Raw genomic sequence first — 23,082 nt, 5'->3', positions numbered from 1 at the left:
GAGGAGAGGTTGAGCAGTTTAGACCTATACTCGCTAGAGTTTAGAAGGATGAGAGGAGATCTAATTGAGGCACATAAGATGCTAAAGGGGATAGACAAAGTAGACGTGGAGCGGATGTTTTCCCTTGAGGGGCATTCTAGAATGACAGGCCATAGTTTTAGGCTAATTAAGTATATTATAGTATATTTAAATCAGAGATGAGGAGGAATTACTTTTCTCAAAGGGTCGTGAATCTGTGGAATTCACTACCTCAGAGTGCAGTGGATGCTGGATAAATTTGAGGAGATAGACAGATTTTTAATTAGTAACGGGTTGAAAAGTTATGGGGAGAGGGTGGGAAATTGGAGTTGAGGCTGAAATGAGATCAGCCATGATCGTATTGAATGGCGAGGCAAGCTCGAGGGGCTGAATTGCCTCCTCCTGCTCCTAGTTCTTATGTTCAGCTGGAGTAACTGTGTTCAATTCTGGGACTTCAATTGTGTGGAGAGACTTTAACTCAGTTTCTCTCTCCACAGCTTCTACCAAACCTGTGTACCTCCAGGATTTTCTATTTCTATTTTTATTTCAGATTTCCAGTATCCGCTGTATTTTGTTCTCGGAGAAGCTGGGGTTGTTCTCCATCGAGCAGAGGAAGCCAAGAGGAGGTTTGAAAGAGATAAAAGTGATGTGCAAAATCATGAACGGTTTTGATGGAGTAAATAAGGAGAAATGGTTTCCAATGACAGAAGGGCTTGCAATGAGATGACACAGATTTAAGGTGTTTGGCAAAAGAATCTGAGGCAATGAGAAAAATATTTTTCCACAGCAAGTTGTTGTAATCTGGAATGCACTGCCTGATGGGCTGGTGGAAGCAGGTTTGTTGGCAGCTTTTCAAAGGAATTAGATAGATATTTTAAGCAGAAAAATCTGCAGGGCTATGGGAAAGAATAAGAGAGTAATTGCTAGCTCTACCAAACAGCAGGCACAGGCGCAAGGAGGCTATTTGGTCCATTCTGAGCTGTATAATTCTAAGATTCTGTGCTACACTGTTGCTGTATGTTGTAATTAGCAGATGAATGGTGTTTTGTACCAATATTTCATCACACATAGACATCTAAACAGCTGCAGTTGTATTTTTAAAAGGAGGTTGTAAATTCAAATCCTACAGGAATATCTTGATTCAAAGCTAGTATGCAAAGCTCACATGCTGACCAGTGTCTGACTGCCTAAGGGCTGTTCAAACTACACAAATCACATCAGATTGTTTTCCACGTCATTAGTTTTTCAACCGCTCGCAAGTTTTAAATGATTTAAAAAGAAACTACATTTAGAACTGTGCAAGCAACATTTACACTACATAAGCACCAAGCAATAACCATCATAAACAAGTTCCATCTGGCTCCCTTTGACCTTTAATCACTAAGTCTCCTGCCATCAATAGAGATGTCACCCCCGGCCAAAAATTTAACTGCACCAGCCATATCAACATGGTTACAAGAACAGGGGAGATGATGATACACTACGATGAGAGGCTCATCTACTGGCCCTTCAAACGTTCTCTGGTAGCCAATGGTCCCTGTCATTTTTATGTTGAGTGTGCAGGCGATTCCTTAAAGTTTATGGCCTTTTGAAATTGTTTTGCAGGGTCACGCACACATGGTAATTTAAGGGAGCCGACTTAAGTGCAGCCTGCACATCAACTTCCAAGTTGCTGTGCAGTTTAGAGGGAATATTTCTGGCAGCTACAAGGCTTAAGTCAGGCTTGTGATAAGATACTCACTACTGGCTTAGCTAGGTGAAGTTACAGCGACAAGCAATCAATGCCATCCAGGACAGAGCTGAATATCTACCCGCCACTACTGACACACTGTGGCTACAGTATAGACATGAATTTGGCTATTTTATCTGGATGGCACTTCAAGCCCTATAACCTCTATTACAAGAGCAAGAGTAGAAAGCTCACAAGAACACCAACACTTCCAAACTTCCCTCATTGGATCAAAATACTGGAATTTCCTTTCTAAAACAATTCTGAGTGCACAATCATCAGAAGAGCTGCAGAAAGTCAAGACGACCCACTTCCAACATCTCAAGGCATTAACTGCAGCTTGGCCAGCGGCACCCACAGCCAGAAAACAAATGCACATAACGTAGGGGAAATCAACTGGTTACAGTGATAACCTGAAGCATTCGCAAAGAATATGTTTTAAATTCATATTTTTATATATTTTTCTTAAGAAAGCTGCACAGTGAATCATGACGATGGGAGGAAGATCAACATTGGTCAACAAGTTTTTAATTTTTTTTGTTAAACATTTGATGAGCAGATTGTTACTGAAACAACATAGCACTCTGATCCTCACAAATTAGGGAAAGAGGTTTTAACAGTGACCTCATCAAGCTAGAATCACAGGTAGAGGAAATTATATGTACACGACTGCTGTTCAGTTCATGTAGATCTCCTTGTCAACTAAGGACACAAAAGTAAAAGTTTTATTACCAATTCAAACTAGATTCAACATCGATTTAGAGATCGATAGAAAGATTAGAGGGGAGATGAGGAAAACTCTTTTCACCCAGAAGGTAGTAAGGGTCTTGAACTCACTGCCTGAAAAGCTAATAGTGGCAGAAACCTTCAACTCATTTAAAAGATGTCTGTATATACACTCAGTGCCTTAATCTGCAGGGGTACGGACCAAATGCTACAAAGTGGGATTAGGCTGGGTGGCTTGTTTTTCGGCCAGCACAGACACGATGGACCAAGTGGCCTCTTTCTGTGCCTTAAACTTTCTATGATTCTAACCTGTCAATTGCAACACGTGTCTTGAAAGAAAAAAAACTAGCAACTTTGAATTTTTTTTTAAAGAAAGTGTATTACCTATATAAGCAGTCCATGTAATCAGCACCCTTGCTGTACTCTTCCCAATATTTATGGTACATGGTCAAAATCTTTTCTTCGGAATCCAGAACTTTCTGTAAATAAAAGAACATTTCATTTTGAAGGACAAAACTATTTCCAAAATCATGAGAGCTGGATGATTTAGATGAACCTAAGTGGCAGAAGTCAATATTCTAGTCCAGGGCAACTTACTTCGAAGTCTAACACCTCTAAGGAGATTTTATTTGGAGATTGTGTGGGAACTTTCACAGCACTAAGAAATACACTGACATTCTTAAGTACAATATTTGAAAGATGTACAAAATTACTTCTGCTATTTTCATATCCTTATTTAGCTTTAAGTTGCTTTGTGGGACATTTCTTCCTGAAAACAGTTACATTTTTGGAACCAGGGAACTTACTATCTCTGTTCTACTTATTCAAAAGTTGGGTGATCCATGAAGCTTGAAGCATCCCTCTATATTTATCTGGTGCTCTTGAGTTTTAGAGGAAAGTGGATAGACTGATATCTCCTGTCCATGTTGTTTACCAATGCATAGTTTATTGATGCGTGATGCAAGGAGTTGGAAGTGTATTGTAGATATCCACTGCATTAAAGTCATGACTTCACATGATTCTGGGGTTTTTATTATATCAGAGTTGACCACTCCATTGCCAAACCACCAGCCTGGATAGGATTTTAGTGAATGTGATGTAGGATTTAGGCCAAATGTCACCAAGAAATTCAGAAGGGAATTCAGAAGGAACTTCTTTACCCAGAGAGAGGTGAGAATATGGAATTCACAGTCTCAGGGAGTGATTGAAGCAAAAAAACTAGGTAAGCATACAAGGAACAAGAAAATAGAGGGTTATAATGATAGATTTAGATGAGGAAAGATGGGAGAAGGCTCAAGTGGAGCATGAACACTGGTGCTGTATAGACAAAATATCAATGGGCCAAATGGTCTGTTTCTGTGCTGCATATCCTATATTTCATTAAAAAAGCAGTATTCTGTACTCTATATGTAATATAATGGTTCTCAGAATGGAAAGGTGAAAACTAGCTGCATTATCACAATAGTAAATATTTCCAGTAGACTCCTTTCAGAAAAATTAGCATAACATGGCTTCTGGTTTGGTAAAATAGAAAATTTCTACCCTATATTTTTCTGCATCAATTAAGAACACTGAAAAATATGTTTTCGCGATTCAGATTTATATTTTCCAGCAGTCCAAGATATAAAAATATTAAGGTGGCTTCCAGCTTAACTGCTTCAGTAAGCTCTACACTAAACAATGATGGAACACAGGTTGCCCCAATTACAGAAAGGTCCCCATCTTCAACACTTGATCAAGAGGAAGTGACAGATTAGACACTTGTCCATGAAGGAATGGAGCAAAGACAATAAGCATCTTCTATTCAAATCCCAGGGCAGAAATCAGTAATGGGAATCATGGCAAAGGGTGCTAAGTGAAGCATATCAACTGCTGTGCAATATCCCAAACAATGACCGCGCAGATAAGTTTAACTCGGTTTACACCAGCTAATTCAGCATTGACAAGAGATTGACCTCGAGACTCTTTGGTCCATACCGTTTAAGTATGGAACTGGAAAAAATGTTACCAACTGATGATGTTAGTTCATCTAGTAAGTACAATTTTTAAAAAGGTATCCCCATTAGCAAAACTCCTTGTTTGAAAGGGAAACTATTGAATACCCACTTTTGAACTTCGGGGTGGTTGCAGGAAAAGTACTGACCCGCATCATTGAATATTTGATTGTGATCCTATTAGGACTGTAAAAGTATTATCTGTGGAACACAACCAACCATGTTAAATAACATAGACTGGAATTTTAGATATATTAGTATTTCCCTTCGATTACCTTTGAGGGTCTTTAACAAAATTAAAGTTCTATTTATGGGTATTCACTTCCTAAGGGAAGTTAAATTGCAGAGTTCACCCGTGGGGGCAAGTTCGAGTGTGGATGGACCCAGAAAATCGTGTACCTGGAGGCGTCACTGGTTCCTGTTGTCTCAGTGATGTAATTAGAATTTCAGAGGGAGGGCAGGAGAGGAGGAGCTGACAACTTGCATGCTTCCAATTAATCGCTTGTTGAGCTCATTTTAGAGTATAGGGAGCAACAATTCATTTTCACATGGCAAGCATGAGGAACATAATATCTGGAACATGTTTGAGCATAGCTATTGGGAACACATCAGGTAGCCATTAGTGCTTATGACTGTAGTGTGAAAACAGTGTTTAAAAAGGGGAGATTTAAACCCAGTTGCTCGTGTAGGGGCAGAGAGTTGTCACCACTTGAGGCAAGTGGCTTGATTTTGACGAATGTGAGGCTGCTGCTGCAATCTGTGGTCACCTCAAACATTCCTGCTTGGTCTACCTCGCAGGAGCTCTTCTTCCAGAGGTAGGGAAGATTTACAGCTCTCCTGTCTGCCACAGCCTCAATCAGGGCCACAAAGGAGGCATCAGAAATTGGGGAAGGGGGTGGATCGTCAGGAATGTTTCCCAAACCAATGCTGGCCCTCTACTCTCCCTGTTCCAAAGGCAACAATGAGTGGTGACTGCTGCAGGCTGCCTTTTAAATTATCTCTCCATGCTTATCTCCTGCCTGCACCCAATGCCCCTAACTGGGTGCTGAATTTGGCTACTGACCAATGAGTGGCTGGCGCTTTGAAAATTGCATTGTCTTTCCGATGCTGACATGGTGTGGGGTCAGGACTCAGAAATGTTTTAGGTGTCGGGTTCCCAATCCTGGAATGAAAATTTGGCCCGTCATTCCTTTCTTGCTCTATACTCTGTACAGTATGCAGCCATGTGAAAGTCTGCAGTAAAGTTCACCAAAGTGAAGATGTACCTTGTACAAATGTTGGACGTGATTTTCCAGAAAAATTTTTGTTTCCGTGTAGAGTCGTTCTCCCAGAGGTTCTGGGTAGGCAACACACAAAGCATAAATGTCTCTGAATAGAACGTTAAGGACCTTCATTGCAAACAGTGAGGGGAAAATAGTGAACAAAGCAGGTTTAATAACAATCAAAAGTAAATCTTAAAAATTCTATTAATGATTCATTGAGACACAAACTAAACTAAATTGCTGCTCTATGAAGCAGGCTGACATGCCTCAGAATGGAGTTCTTTCCCAGGCAAAAAGAGCCTGTATACAAAAGATATATAAAAATAAACAATTTTTATTGCTTTAAAAAAAAAAGTGCTATATATATTTGAGTCAATGTAGTATTTTCACAACTTATTCTGCAATGGAGTTATTTTTATGGTTTTAATCACATGTTTAGCTGATAAACATCAATTAGTTATTTGCACTAATAATCCCTCTTCTCAGTATGTACAATATTTTCATATTACATGAAAATTTATGAGCTGTGTTAATTAAATCCTTGCCAGTTGTACTCGGAGTTTTCAATACACTCTGAACAAAGTTAATAATCATTTTATTATTTTTAATCAAACGGATCACTACCTGACCTATTTATGACTTTGACCTTTACAGGCTATTATTTTTCACAAATTACCCACGCACAGTTAAATATGAAGTAGTAATAGCATTGTGCTAATTATAATGCTAGGCCATATATAGAGTATTGCCTTAGGATGTTAATGTAAATAGCATGTCACATTTCTCTCATATTATTTTGTTTTTCTTCATCACAAATTCTGCTGGGCTTTCAAATGTTGTTTTATCTCCAAAAGGGATACTGCGCATTCTGTTTTCCAATTTAGCATTGAAAGGGGCTTTCTGCTTCTAAATATCAACCACATTTCTTTCATGCAATCCATGTAATACAGAATTTCAGTGAAAAACGCAGCACTAATTGTTCAGCAGGTTACAGGTATTTTAACAGTAAAGATCTAACAGAGAAGGTTGATAAGGGAAATGCTGTTAATGTGGTACATATGGATTTGCAAAAGGCATTTGATAGAGTGCCACATAACAGACTTGTAAGCAAAATTCTAGGGCATGGAATGAAAGGGAAAGTAGGCACTTGGATAAGAAATTGGCTGAGTGACAGGAAACAGAGAGTAGTGATAAATGGTTGTTTTTCAGATTGGAGGAATGTTTGTAGTGGAGTTCCCCAAGGGTCAGTGTTGGGATCCTGATATATATATTAATGACCTAGACTGTGGTGTGCAGGGCATGATTTTAAAATTTGCAGATGATACAAAATTTGGAAATGTTGTCAACTGTGATGAGGATAGTTCTGAACTTTAAAAGGACATAGGCATGTTGGTGGATTGGGCAGACAAGTGGCAGATGAAGTTCAATGCAGAGAAGTGTGGGGTGATCCATTTTGGCAGGAAGAATATGGTGAGACAGTATAAAATAAAGGGAGAGACTCTAAAGGAGGTGCAGGAACAAAGGGACGTTGGTGTACATGTACACAGGTCATTGAAGATGGCAGGGCATGTTGAGACCCCAGATAATAAAGCAAACAGTGTCTTAGGGTTTAATAATAGGGGCATTGAGTACAAGAGTAAGGAGGTCATGTTGAACTTGTAAAAGAAACTAGTTAGGCCTCAATGGAGTACTGCATCTAGTTCTGGGCACCATACATGAAGAAGGGTGTGACGGCATTGAGTCATCGACGTCTACAGCACAGAAAAAGGCCTGTCAGCCCATCGAGTCTGCGCCGGTCAAACAAGTACCTAACTATTCTAATCCCATTTTCCAGCACTAGGCCCATAACCTCGTATGTCATGGCATCGCAAGTGCACATCTAAAAATGCTTCTTAAATGTTATGAGGGTTTCTGCCTCCACCAACCTTTCAGGCAGTGAATTCCATGTTCCCACCAACCTCTGGGTGAAAAAATTCTTCCTCACATCCCCTCTAAACCTCCTGCCCCTTACCTTAAATCTATGCCCCCTGGTTATTGATCCCTCCACCAAGGGGAAAAGTTCCTTCCTGTCTACCCTATCTATGCCCCATAATTTTATACACCTCAATCACGTTCCCCCTCTCAATCTCCTCTGCTCCAAGGAAAATAACCCCAGTCTATCTCCTCATAACTAAAACTCTCCAGCCCAGGCAACATCCTAGTAAATCTCCTCTGCACTCTCCCTAGTGCAATCACATCCTTCCTATAATTGTGGGTTCCAGAACTGTACGTTAATACTCTAGCTGTGGCCTAACCAGCATTTTATACAGTTCCAGCATAACCTCCCTGCTCTTATATTCTATGGCTCAGCTAATAAAGGCAAGTATCCCATATGCCTTCTTAACCACCTTATCTACCTATCCCACTACCTTAAGGGACCAGTGGACATGCACACCAAGGTACCTCTGTTCCTTGGTACTTCCCAGGGTCCTACCATTCATCGTGTATTCCCGCGCTTTGTTTGTCCTGCCCAAGTGCATCACTTCATGCTTATCCGGATTAAATTCCATTTGCCACTGATCAGCCCATCCAACCAGCCCGTCTATATCCTCCTGTAATCTAAGGCTATCCTGCTCACTATTTACCACCCCACCAATTTTCGTGTCATCCACAAACTTACTGATCAACCCGCCTACATTCAAGTCTAAATCATTTATATATACCACAAACAGCAAGGGACCCAACACCAATCCCTGTGGGACCCCAGTGGACACAGGCATCCAGTCACAAAAACACCCCTTGACCATCACCCTCTGCTTCCTGCCACTCAGCCAATTCAATCCTGCCATTGGAGAGAGTACAGAGGAGATTCACGTGAATGATTCCAGAGAGAAAGAACTGTAGCTGTGAGGATAGATTGGAGGGGTTGGACTCTTTTCCTTGGAGAAAAGAAGGCTGAAAGGAGACTTGGTAGAGGTATTCAAGATCCTGAGGGGTATGGATAGGATAAATAGTGAGAAACTGTTCCCACTCAGGAGAACATCAAGAACTAGAGGGCATAGATTCAAATTAATTGGCAAAAGGAGAAAATGTGATGTGAGGAAAAATGTTTTCAGCCAGAGGGTGGTTGAAGTCTGGAATGAGCTTCCTGAGAGGGTGGTGGAGGCAGGTTTGACCAAGGTGCTCAAAAGGAAATTGGATTGCTACCTGAAAAGATGTAATGTGCAAGGTTACAGGGATAAGGCAGGGGGGTGGGACTAGGTGGAATGCTCTTTCAGAGAGCCTGTGCAGACTTGATGGGCCAAATGGCCACCTCCTGCACTGTAAAGATTCTGTGATATTATTGATGTTTGTTGTTTGCAGAAGAGTGTGTTCCAAATTTCTACTACCCTCTGTGTGAATAAGTGTTTCCTAATTTCACTCCCGAAAGGCTGCTTTAATTTTAAAATTATGACCCTGGTCCTAGCCTCTACAAATTACGGAAATAGTTTCTTCCAATCTACCTTACCTGTTCCCCTTAACATATTGAAAACTTCAATGCAATCACCCCTTAACCTGATAAACTCGATGGCAAACAACTCTAGTTTGCTTAATTTCTTCTCATAAACACAGTTTAACCCTTAGAATCCAGGTATCATTCTAGGAAATCTATACTGCACTCCCTCCAAGGCCAATACATTCTTCCTAAGGTGCAGTGCTCCAGGGCTTTGTAGGGTTGAAGCATAACTTCTACCCCGTTGTATCCCATTACTATAAATATAAAGGCCAGCATTCCATGAGGCTTTTTAATTATTTTCTGTATTCATTCATGATATTTTAATGATCGGTGTACCTGGGCCTCAAAGTCTCTTTGGACCTCCGCCATTTCTAACTTCTCACCATTTAGAAAACACACTATTAAATTTAGATTCAAACATCACATTTGCCTACATTAAAATCTATTTGTCATGGTATTCTCTTTCATTTAAATTCATCAATCTCCCCCTTTGTAGTTTTATGCTTCCATCTTCAATGTCACCTTTCTTTGTGTCATCACAAATTTAGGTATGTGATTTCCTACTGAACCATCTAAATTGTTAACAACTATAGTAGTATTATATAGTATACTATGGTATAATAATGTGATATAATATATTAGTTGAGGCCCTAACACAGAACTTTACAAATCAGATCCTGCCAATTAGAGAACCTGCCCATTATCCTTACTCTGTCTCCTTCCACTCGGCCAATTTCCTAACTTGATCAAATCCATGAGCAATAATTTTAGTTCACAGTCATTTATGAAGGATTAGATCAAATACCTTCTGGAATTCCATATAAACAACATCCATAGACATTGAGATAAAAACAAAAAACTACTGCGGATGCTGGAAATCCAAAACAAAAACAGAATTTTTTTTCAGGTAATTCTGTTTTTGTTATCCATAGACATTCCTCTGTCTACTACTTTTGTCACTTCTTCAAAAACTTAGTCAGGAGTCTCAGGCATGATCTACCCTTCACAAATCCATGCTGGCTCTCTGATCAGCTGAAAATTTTTAAAAAGTGTTCAGTCACTTTATCTTGAATTACTGACTCTAGCCATTTCCCAACAACAGATGGTAGGTTAGCTGATCCATAATTCCCTGGTTTCCCTCTCCCTTAAATAGCACGCTAATTGGGAATTTTGAATGAAGAAATAAAAACTTATGAAGTAAAATTTAGGTATAATTTTCCCTTTCAGTATTATTGACTGAGACATTTACAGCACAGAAGGAGGCCATTCGGCCCTTCATGTCCGTGCTGGTCAACAAAGATCTGACTACACTAATCCCATTTTCCAGCGCTTGGTCCATAGCCCTGGAGGCTATGGCAATGCAAATGAATATCGAAATACTTCTTAAATGTTACGAGAGTTTCTGACTCGACCACCCGTTCAGGCAGTGAGTTCCATACTTTCACCACCCTCTGGAGGAAAATATTTCTCAACTCCCCTCTTAGCCTTCTACCTCTTATCTTAAATCTATGCCCTCTGGTTATTGACCCCTCTACTAATGGAAAAAGTGCCTTCTTATCCACCCTATCTATATCTCATAATCTTATACACCTCTATCAGGTCCCCCCATAACCTCTGCTGCTCCAAGGAAAACGACCCCGCCCTATCCAATCTTTCCTCATAGCTCAGACCCTCCAGCCCAGACAGCATCCTGGTAAATTTCCTCTGCGCTCTCTCCAGTGCAATCACATCCTCCCCATAATGTAGTGACCAGAACTGCATGCAGTACTCCAGTTGTGGCCTAGCTTCCAAAGTGGTCTTCCATGTAGCAAAATCACCAACAGAAATATACTTCAGAATATATTTACAACATCAGAGATTGGCTTTTGAAAGCTAAATGATAAATAGCTTTTAAATACAATATCGTTTAAATTTTAGAAATAAGTTTTTGGGGTGTTTGACTTGTTTTGTTTCAGTTTCGGTAATGGTATGATTGAGCTCATTTGAAAACATAAGGGAAATGGCACCAAAGTTGGTTCCTAAAAACAAAACGATGGCCAACTGCATGCTATGAAGCAGTAACGGTATTAAATAAGCCCAAAAATATAGTATTTATGGGAAAAACCCTCATAAACCAATGACCAATTAGCAACAGTATAATCAAGTTGTTAAAGCGAACACACATGACTGTAACAGATATATTTGTAAGAGCAGAAGAAAAAAATGCAGTAGACCAAATGGCCCCTCAAGCCTGCTCTGCTATTCAATACAATCATGGCTGATCAGTTTCCTGCCCACTCCCCATATCCCTTAATTCCAAGAAACCAAAGATCTGCCTATTCATAAATAGAAACAGAAAACGTTGGAGAAACTCAGCAGGTCAGGCTGCATCTGTGGAAAGAGAAACAGAGTTAACGTTTCGAGTCCAATGTGACTTATTTGGAACAGTCTGTTTAGCCTGAGTTATATTAAGGAGCACTCAGAGCCTTCTAGGATACAGATTCCAAAGATTCACAACTGTTTGTGTGAAGTTTGCTGATGAAATCAATGAGGACAAAAATTCTTGCCAAACAAACATTATCTCTGGCACTATTGGGATCCCTTGCAGTTGCTGGGATTGCCATTTTGGTAATACCCAACCACTTTCTGATGACCAAATATTTTGCATCATTTTAAAATGTTGAAATTATGCTGAAAACTACAATTCTTTCATTTGGCCATTAAGGAATGAAGGATACGAGAACCGGTCATTCCAGGTAGATCTCTCAACGTAATCGAGCATGACAACTGCTCTGATTGTTGTCAGGAGCTTGTTCCATGTTTCATCAAAATCCACCACACGTGGTTTCAGGGACATTGTATGGCTTCGCTTAAAAAAGAAACAACATTGTAATTATCTTTTGAAAATTTGATCTGAAATTAATGCCATCAAAAATGTTACACTATGATAAGAAAATATTTCATAAATCAATGTGAAAACAAGTTAACAGTCAGTTAAATGGTGATCAATCAGGATGTTGCCTTTTGAAACAAAGTAGAAGGGAGATGAAAGGGCGGAAGGATTTGAGGCAGTTGTGGTGGTAGAGAGTGAAACAGGGATTAGGAAATGTGGAGGAGATGTGGGGGGGTGTCCCTCTGGGTGGAGGGTGTCCCTCGGGCAGGAAAAGAGGTGAGACGGCGGGGGGGATATAAGGGCGAGGGAGGGAGCGGGGTAAATGTGAGAGTATGGGACTGGAGGTCGGTGAGGGATGGGGAGGGAGGGGAGGGAGGGGAGGGGTGGGAAGGGGTGGGGAGGGCTGGGGGGGGTTAGGGTGAGGGGAGGGGTGGGGGGGTTGAGGGTGAGGGGTGGGGGGGGGTTAGGGTGAGGGGTGGGGGGGGGTTAGGGTGAGGGGTGGGGGGGTTAGGGTGAGGGGTGGGGGGGGGTTAGGGTGAGGGGGGTTAGGGTGAGGGGTGGGGGGGGTTAGGGTGAGGGGTGGGGGGGGTTAGGGTGAGGGGTGGGGGGGGTTAGGGTGAGGGGTGGGGGGGGTTAGGGTGAGGGGTAGGGTGAGGGGTGGGGGGGGTTAGGGTGAGGGGTGGGGTGGGGGGGGTTAGGCTGAGGGGTGGGGTGGGGGGGTTAGGCTGAGGGGAGGGGTGAGGGGGGGTTAGGCTGAGGGGAGGGGTGGGGGGGTTAGGCTGAGGGGAGGGGTGGGGGGGTTAGGCTGAGGGGAGGGGTGGGGGGGTTAGGCTGAGGGGAGGGGTGGGGGGGTTAGGCTGAGGGGAGGGGTGGGGGGGTTAGGCTGAGGGGAGGGGTGGGGGGGTTAGGCTGAGGGGAGGGGTGGGGGGGTGAGGAGGAGGGGGGGGTGAGGAGGAGGGGGGGTGAGGAGGGGAGGAGGGGGGTGAGGAGGGGAGGAGGGGGGTGAGGAGGGGAGGAGGGGGGTGAGGAGGGGAGGAGGGGGGTGAGGAGGGGAGGAGGGGGGTGAGGAGGGGAGGAGGGGGGTGAGGAGGGGAGGAGGGGGGTGAGGAGGGGAGGAGGGGGGTGAGGAGGTGAGGAGGGGGGTGAGGAGGGGAGGAGGGGGGTGAGGAGGGAGGAGGGGGGTGAGGAGGGGAGGAGGGGGGTGAGGAGGGGAGGAGGGGGGTGAGGAGGGGAGGAGGGGGGTGAGGAGGGGAGGAGGGGGGTGAGGAGGGGAGGAGGGGGGTGAGGAGGGGAGGAGGGGGAGTTAGGGTGAGGAGGGGAGGAGGGAGGGTTAGGGTGAGGGGGGGAGGAGGGAGGGTTAGGGTGAGGGGGAGGAGGGAGGGTTAGGGTGAGGGGGGAGGGTTAGGGTGAGGGGGGAGGAGGGAGGGTTAGGGTGAAGGGGGGAGGAGGGAGGGTTAGGGTGAGGAGGGAGGAGGGAGGGTTAGGGTGAAGGGGGGAGGAGGGAGGGTTAGGGTGAGGGGGGAGGAGGGAGGGTTAGGGTGAGGGGGGAGGAGGGAGGGTTAGGGTGAGGAGGGAGGGTTAGGGTGAGGGGGGGAGGAGGGAGGGTTAGGGTGAGGGGGGAGGAGGGAGGGTTAGGGTGAGGGGGGGAAGGGGGGAGGAGGGAGGGTTAGGGTGAGGGGAGGGAGAGGAGGGGGGGTGAGGGGAGGGAGGAGAGGAGGGGTGTAGGGAGGGAGGGTGAGGGGAGGAGGGAGGGTGAGGGGGAGAGATGAGGGGTGTAGGGAGGGAGGGTGAGGGGAGGAGGGAGAGGTGAGGGGTGTAATGGGAGGTGAGGGGCATTATTATTTCTGAGCTGATGACTCTGACCTGCCCTGAGGCTCCCTCACTCCGGACCCCGGCTCTGATTCCCCGGGTGGCAGCCTCGGCCCCCGGCCTGTCCGGGCTCTCAGTGTCCCCCACCTCCCTGAGTGACCGGCCTGGAGGACACAGGCCTGGAGCCTGCTCCCACAGCCAGAGACAGCCGGCGGCCCTGCGGCCTCTCCGCTCAGGCTCAGATCGAAGCCGCCGAGTCACCGTTAAAGTAGCGCCGGCCGGCCAGGGGCCGAAAGGCCGCTTCCCGGCGGCCGAGAGCGGACAGCCGGCTCCGGCTGACAGACACGGGAGAGGCCGGCCCGGCGGTAGAGCAGGATCTAGAACCGGGCCAAACCCAACAGGCGACATCGCCCACCCAATCCCCGCTTCTCACCGTCCGAGCCCGGCCTCAACTTTATCGCCTGCGCTGAATCCACGGCGGCCGCTCGGCTCCCGGACGGGGCTGATCCCAGCAGCGTGTGTACGGCAGCCGCGGCACTCAAACTGAGAGAGAGAGAGAGAGCGACCCCTGGCCGCCTGGGGATCCGGATCAGCTACACACTGACTCACACTCACTCTGGATCGCACTGACTCTGGATCGCACTGATACCAGATCAATGTCTCTTCCCCCTGACTCCAGATCACACTGACTCTGGATCAACCTCTCATCACACTCACTCTGGATCACACTGACTCTGGATCAACCTCTCAACACACTCACTCTGGATCACACTGACTCTGGATCAACCTCTCAACACACTCACTCTGGATCACACTGACTCTGGATCAACCTCTCATCACACTCACTCTGGATCACACTGACCCTGAATCAACCTCATCACACTGACTCCAGATCACACTGACTCTGGATCAACCTCTCATCACACTCACTCTGGATCACACTGACTCTGGATCAACCTCTCATCACACTCACTCTGGATCACACTGACCCTGAATCAACCTCATCACACTGACTCCAGATCACACTGACTCTGGATCAACCTCTCAACACACTCACTCTGGATCACACTGACTCTGGATCAACCTCTCATCACACTCACTGTGGATCACACTGACTCTGGATCAACCTCTCATCACACTCACCCTGGATCAACCTCTCATCACATTCACTCTGGATCACACTGACTCTGGATCAACCTCTCATCACACTGACTCTGGATCAACCTCTCATCACATTCACTCTGGATCACACTGACTCTGGATCAACCTCTCATCAAATTCACTCTGGATCACACTGACTCTGAATCAACCTCTCATCACACTCACTCTGGATCACACTGACTCTGAATCAACCTCATCACACTGACTTCAGATCACACTGACTCCAATCAACCTCTGATCACACTGACTCTGGATCAACCTCTCATCACACCAACTCCAGATCACGCTGAATTCAGATCACACTGACTCTGAATCAACCTCTCATCACATTCACTCTGGATCACACTGACACCAGATCAATGTCTCTCCCCCCTGACTCCAGATCACACTGACTCTGGATCAACCTCTCAACACACTCACTCTGGATCACACTGACTCTGGATCAACCTCTCATCACACTCACTCTGGATCACACTGACCCTGAATCAACCTCATCACACTGACTCCAGATCACACTGACTCTGGATCAACCTCTCATCACACTCACTCTGGATCACACTGACTCTGGATCAACCTCTCATCACACTCACTCTGGATCACACTGACCCTGAATCAACCTCATCACACTGACTCCAGATCACACTGACTCTGGATCAACCTCTCATCACACTCACTCTGGATCACACTGACTCTGGATCAACCTCTCAACACACTCACTCTGGATCACACTGACTCTGGATCAACCTCTTATCACACTCACTCTGGATCACACTGACACTGGATCAACCTCTCATCACACTCACTCTGGATCACACTGACTCTGGATCAACCTCTCATCACATTCGCTCTGGATCACACTGACTCTGAATCAACCTCTCATCACATTCACTCTGGATCACACTGACACCAGATCAATGTCTCTCCCCCCTGACTCCAGATCACACTGACTCTGGATCAACCTCTCATCACACTCACCCTGGATCACACTGACTCTGAATCAACCTCATCACACTGACTCCAGATCACACTGACTCTGGATCAACCTCTCATCACACTCACTCTGGATCACACTGACTCTGGATCAACCTCTCATCAAATTCACTCTGGATCACACTGACTCTGAATCAACTTCTCATCACACTCACTCTGGATCACACTGACTCTGAATCAACCTCATCACACTGACTTCAGATCACACTGACTCCAATCAACCTCTGATCACACTGACTCTGGATCAACCTCTCATCACACCAACTCCAGATCACGCTGAATTCAGATCACACTGACTCTGAATCAACCTCTCATCACATTCACTCTGGATCACACTGACACCAGATCAATGTCTCTCCCCCCTGACTCCAGATCACACTGACTCTGGATCAACCTCTCATCACACTCACCCTGGATCACACTGACTCTGAATCAACCTCATCACACTGACTCCAGATCACACTGACTCTGGATCAACCTCTCATCACACTCACTCTGGATCACACTGACTCTGGATCAACCTCTCATCAAATTCAATCTGGATCACACTGACTCTGAATCAACCTCTCATCACACTCACTCTGGATCACACTGACTCTGAATCAACCTCATCACACTGACTTCAGATCACACTGATTCCAATCAACCTCTGATCACACTGACTCTGGATCAACCTCTCATCACACCAACTCCAGATCACGCTGAATTCAGATCACACTGACTCTGAATCAACCTCTCATCACATTCACTCTGGATCACACTGACACCAGATCAATGTCTCATCACACTGACTCTGGATCACACTGACTCTGGATCATCCTCTCATCACAGTCACCCTGGATCACATTGACTCTGGATCAACCTCTCATCACACTCACTCTGGATCACACTGACTCTGAATCAACCTCTCATCACACTGACTCCAGATCACACTGACTCCACTCAACCTCTGACCACATTGACTCTGGATCAAGCTCTGATCGCACTCACTCCAGACCAACCTCTCATCACACTGATACTGGAACACACTGACTCTGGATCAACCTCTCATCACACCAACTCCAGATTAAGCTGAATTCAGATCACACTGACTCTGAATCAACCTCTCATCACATTGACTCTGGATCACACTGACTCTGGATCAACCTCTCATCACATTGACTCCGGATCACACTGTCTCTGGATCACATTGTCTCTGGATCACACTGACTCTGGATCAGCATCTCACTCCACACACTGACTTCAGATCAACCCCACACTGGCTCTGGATCACACTGACTGCAGATCATACTGACTCCAGATCAATCTTAGATTGATGCTGGATCACACTGACTCTGGATCAACCATTCCAGATCAATGATTCATCAATAACTCCATATCAACCACTCATTAGACTGATTCTGGATCAACCAAACACTCACTCATACTCCGGATCAACCACTGTCCCCAGATCAATCTCTTACACTGACTTCAGATCAATGTCTCTCTCACTCACACTAACTCCAGATCAGTCACTCACTCACTCATACTCACTGCAGATCAACTACTCACTGACTCCAGATAAACCTTTCACCCTCACTGCAGACCAACCTCACCCAGCGTCTCCAGATCAACCTCTTAAACGATTTGTATTCTTTCATGGAATGTTAGTGTGACAAGCAAGGCCAGCATTTGTCACCCATCCCTAATTGCCCTTGAGAAGCTGCCTTCTTGTACAGATGCAGTCCATTTGATTCAACTTTTTTTGCAGTGGTTTGGTATAATTGAATGGCTTGCTAGCCCATTTCAGAGGGCAGTTAAGAGTCAATCACATTGCCGTGGGTCTTTAGTCACATGTAGGCCAGACCAGGTAAGAATGGCAGATTTCCTTTTCTAAAGGACATTGGTGAACCAGATGGTTTTTTTTTTACAACAATTGATGATAGTTTCATGGTCGCCATTACTGACAATAGCTTTCAATTGTTATATTGTTTTTTTTAATAAATGAATTTATTAATTAAATGAATTTGAATTCCACCAGCTGCCATTCCAGATCAACCACTCACTCAGTCACACTGACTCCAGATCAGGCACATTTGCTGTCCAGATCAACTAGTCACTCACACTGACTCCAGATCAACTTCTCAGAGGGTTGTGCAACTTTGGAACTCTCTGCCTGTAAAGGTAGTGGAGGTGGGGTCATTGATTATTTTTAAGGCAGAGCTAGATAGATTCTTCTTGGGCAAGGGAATCAAAGGTTATCAGAGATAGATGGAAATGTGGAATTCAAAACACAAACAGATCACTCATGATTTTATTGAATGGCAGTTCAGGCTCGCGAGGCTGAATGGCCTACTTATGCTCCTATTTCGTATGCCCATATGCAATCTCTCACAATGACTCCAGATCAGGCACACTGACTGACTTCAGGTCAACCACTTACTCAATCACACTGACTCCAGATTAGGCACCCTCACACTGACTCTAGATCAACCTCACACATTCACACTAACTCCAAGTCATCCACACACTCACAATGACTCCAGATTGGCTACTCACTCAATCATACTTATTCCAGATCAACCTCTCATACTGATTCTAGAGCAAGCACATTGCTACTTCGCTCACATCAACTCTAGATCATTTATACTCCCAGAGCACTCATTTCTTCCTTCACTCACACTGACTCAAGATCACTTACACTGATTCCAGATCAAGTACTTGCCCCCTCACTCACAAAAGCTCTAGATTACTTACACTGATAACAGAGCATTCATTAATTCTATCACTCACACTGTCTCTGGATCACTTACATTGATTCCAGATCGCTCACTACTTCAGACAACTCACAATAATTCTAGATCCATGTGATTTAAATACTCACTCACACATACTCTGAATCCAGCTGAAGAGCAATCATACTAACTCCAGTACACTCAGATCACTGAGACAGAATGACCCACCTCCAGCTCACTTACTGAGTATGGTTTCAGCTCCAGGTCCCACAATGACATCAGCTCAAATACACTCATACTGATGTCAGATTGTTTACCTTGACTGAATGAGCACTTCCCTTCGTACCATTCTCCCATCTTCTCCCCATAAGCCTGCATATTTTTCATTTTTACATAACAGTCTAATTCCCTTTTGAATGCTTCAGCTGAACCATCAAAACTCTCAGGCAGTGCATTCCAGACCATAATCACTCACTGCATGAAAAAGTTCTTTCTGATATCGCTTTTGCTTCTTTTACCAATTAATTTAAATCTCTGCCCTCTCATTCTCAAACCTTTTGAGTGGGAACAGTTTCTCCCTATCCAGACCTCTGTCCAGACCTTTCACGATTTTGAATATCTCTATCAAATCTCCTCTCAGCCTTCTTTTCTCCAAGGAAAACAGTCCCAACTTCTCCAATCTGTCTTCATAACTGAAGTTCCTCATCCCTGGAATTATTCTAGTGAATATTTTCTGCACTCTCTCCAAAGCTTTCACATCCTTCCTAAAATGTGGCACCCAAAACTGGGTGCAGTATTCTAGCTGAGGCTGAAACTAGTATCTTATACAAGTTCAACATAACCTCTGAAGGTTACAAGTTGAACAGCTCTGAAGAAGAGTTATACGGACTTGAAACGTTCACTCTGTCTTTCTCTCCACAGATGCTGTTAGACTTGCTGAGTTTTTCCAGCATTTTCTGTTTTTGTTTCAGATTTCCAGCATCTGTGGTATTTTATTTTTATTCAACATAACCTCCTTGATCTTGTACTGTATGCCCGTATTGTAATTTTTCTTTTATTCATTCATGGGATGTGGGATTTGCTGGCTGGTCGTGTGGGTGCACCCACAGTACTGTTAGGAAGGGAGTTCCAGGATTTTGACCCAGCAACAGTGAAGGGATGGCGATATATTTCCAAGTCAGGATGGTGATTGATTTGGAGGGGAAATTCTAGGTGGTGGTGTTCCCATCTATCTGCTGCCCTTGTCCTTCTAAATGGTAGTGATTGTGGGTTTGGAAGGTGCTGTCTAAGGAGCCTTGGTTTATTCCTGAAGTGCATCTTGTAGATGGTACACACTACTGCTACTGTGCGTTGGTGGTGGATGAAGTGAATGTTTGTGGATGTGGTGCCAGTCAAGTGGGCTGCTTTGTCCTGGATGCTGTCCAGCTTCTTGAGTGTTGTGGGAGCTGCACTCATCTAGGTAAGTGGGGAGTATTCCATCACACTCCTGACTTGTGCCTTGTGGATGGTGGACAGGCTTTGGGGAGTCAGGAGGTGGGTCATTCGTCGCACGATTCCTAGCCTCTGACCTGCTCTTGTAGCCACAGTATTTATATGGTTAGTCCAGTTCAGTTTCTGGTCATTGGTAACCCTAAGATGTTGATAGTGGGGGATTCAGTGATGGTAATGCCATTGAACATCAAGGGGCGATGGTTGGATTCTCTCTTGTTGGAGATGGCCATTGCCTGACACTTGTGTGGCGCGAATGTTACTTGCCACTTGTCAGCCCAAGCCTGGATATTGTCCAGGTCTTGCTGGTTCAGTATCTGAAGAGTCGTGAATGGTGCTGAACATTTTGCAATCATCAGCAAACATCCCCACTTCTGACCTTATGATAGAAGGAAGGTCATTGATGAAGCAGCTGAAGATGGATGGGTCAATGACACTACCCTGAGGAACTCCTGCAGTGATGTCCTGGAGCTGAGATGACTGACCTCCAACAACCACAACCATCATCCTTTGTGCTAGGTATGACTCCAACCAGCGGAGAGTTTTTCCCCCTGGTTCCCATTGACTCCAGTTTTGCTAGGGCTCCTTGATGCCACACTCTGTCAAATGCTGCCTTGATGTCAAGGGCAGTCACTCTCACCAGACCTCAGGAGTTCTGCTCTTTTGTCCATGTTCGAACCAAGGCAGTAATGAGGTCAGGAGCTGAGTGGCCCTGGCGGAAGCCAAACTGGGCATCAGTGAGCAGGTTATTGCTTAGCAAGTGCCACTTGATAGCACTGTTGATGACCCCTTCCATTACTTCACTGTTGATCGAGAGTAGACTGATGAGGTGGGTAATTGGCTGGGTTGGATTTGTCCTGCTTTTTGTGTAAAGGACATATCTGGTCAATTTTCCATATAGCCAGGTGGATGCCAGTGTAGTAGCTGCACTGGAACAGCTTGGCTAGGGGCACAGCAAGCTCTGGAGCACAAGTCTTCAGTACTAGTGCTGGAATATTGTCGGGGCCCGTAGCCCTTTGCAGCATCCAGTGCCTTCAACTGTTTCTTGATATCACGTGGAGTGAATCGAATTGGCTGAAGACTGGCATCTTTAATGCTGGGGGCATCCAGAGGAGGCCGAGATGGATCATCCACTCGGTACTTCTGGCTGAAGATTGTAGCAAATGTTTCAGCCTTATCTTTTGCACTGATGCTCTGGGCTCCTCCATCATAGAGGATGGGGATATTTTGTGGAGCCTCCTCCTCCTCCAGTGAGTTGTTTAATTGTCCACCACCATTCATGACTGGATGTGGCAGGACTGCAGAGCTTAGATCTGATCCGTTGGTTGTGGATCGCTTAGCTCTGTCTATCACTTGCTGCTTATGCTGTTTGGCACACAAGTAGTCCTGAGTTATACCTTCACCAGGTTGACACCTTATTTTCAGGTATGCCTGGTGCTGCTCCTGGCATGCCCTCCTGCACTCTTCATTGAACCAGGGGTGATCTCCTGGCTTGATGGTAATGGTAGAGTGGAGGATATACCAGGCCATGAGGTTACAGATTGTATTAGAATACAATTCTGCTGCTCATGGCCCACAGCATCTCATGAATGCCCAGAGTACATTCTATGCCCTTGCCACCCTTTGTGCGTCCTTCAAGTGATGTTCAACATGGAGGAGCACTGAATCATTAGCTGACGGAGGGGGGTATGTGGTAATCAGCAGGAGATTTCCTTGCCCATGTTTGACCTGATGCCATGAGACTTCATAGGGTCTGAAGTCGATGTTGAGGACTTCCAGGGCAACTCCCTCCCGACTGTATATCACTGCGCCACCACCTCTGCTGAGCCTGTCCTGCTGGTGGGACAGGACATATTCAGGGATGGTGATGGTGCTGTCTGAGACATACATAATGTATGCTTTGTTAATCGCGTTCTCAAACTGTCCTACCACCTTCAATGGCTTACGCACATATACATCCCTCTGCTCCTGCATCCCCTTTAGAATTGTACCCTTTCATTTGTATTGTCTCTTCATATTCTTCTGACCAAAATGAATCACTTCACATTTCTCTGCATTGAACTTCACCTGCCACCTGTCTGCCCATTCCACCAAGTTGGCTATATACTTTTGAAGTTCTACACTATCCTCTTCACAGTCCACAATGATTCCAAGTTTCATATCATCTGCAAAGTTTGAAATAGTGCCCTGTACACCAAGGTCTGAGTTACTAATATATATCAGGAAAAGCAAAGGACCCAACACTGACCCCTGGGGAGCTCCACCGCAAACCTCCTTCCTGCCCAAAAAACATCCATTAACTAATACTCTCTGTTTCCTGTCTCTCAACCAATTTTGTATCCATGTTGCTACCATCCCTTTTATTCCACGAGCTATAACTTTGATCACAAGTCTGTTGTGCGGGCACTGTATCAAATGCCCTTTGGAAGCCCATGTACACCACATCAACACTCTTTGTTACCTCATCAAAACACTCCAGCAAGTTACAGTAACATAATTTCCCTCAAGAATTCCATGCTGGCTTTCCTTAATTAGTTTGCATTTGTCCATGTAGCTATTAATTTTGTGCCGGATTATTGCTTCTAGAAGTATCCCCACCACTGAAGTTAAACTGACTGGCTTGAAGTTGCTGGGCTTATTTTAACACCCTTTTTTGCACAAGGGTGTAATGTTTGCAATTCTCCAGTCCTCTGACTCACCCTTGAGTCTAAGAAGACTAAACAATTATGGCCAGTGCCTCTTCAGTTTCCACTCCCTCTGTATCCTTGGATGCATCTCACCCAGTCCTGGTACCTTATCAATTTAAGTACAGATCCAGTACCACCTCCTTATCATATTTAACCC

The 23,082-nt window shown here is 44.9% G+C and overlaps 1 protein-coding gene across 7 annotated transcripts in view; it reads right to left on the bottom strand.

The window, feature by feature from the left end:
- The window catches only part of cul2 (cullin 2), a 74,765-nt gene extending 59,990 nt beyond the window's left edge, over positions 1–14,775 (bottom strand). For 6 of the 7 annotated variants that reach the window (XM_078537575.1, XM_078537611.1, XM_078537588.1 and 3 more), the window contains exons 1-4: positions 14,319–14,511; positions 11,922–12,052; positions 5,733–5,835; positions 2,858–2,952 (exon numbers count right to left, since the gene is read on the bottom strand). In XM_078537575.1, the coding sequence (XP_078393701.1) occupies positions 2,858–2,952; positions 5,733–5,835; positions 11,922–12,040 (317 nt within the window). In that variant the 5' untranslated portion in view covers positions 12,041–12,052; positions 14,319–14,511. Of the gene's footprint in view, positions 1–2,857; positions 2,953–5,732; positions 5,836–11,921; positions 12,053–14,318 lie in introns of all 7 variants that reach the window. The other variant, XM_078537582.1, reaches the window with a different exon arrangement.
- Between the last annotated feature and the right edge of the window lie 8,307 nt (positions 14,776–23,082).

The sequence above is a fragment of the Cetorhinus maximus genome, chromosome 3 (assembly GCF_964194155.1).
Source record: "Cetorhinus maximus chromosome 3, sCetMax3.hap1.1, whole genome shotgun sequence".
In the NCBI taxonomy this organism is placed as follows: domain Eukaryota; kingdom Metazoa; phylum Chordata; class Chondrichthyes; order Lamniformes; family Cetorhinidae; genus Cetorhinus; species Cetorhinus maximus.
This window is presented reverse-complemented; position numbering and strand designations above follow the sequence as displayed.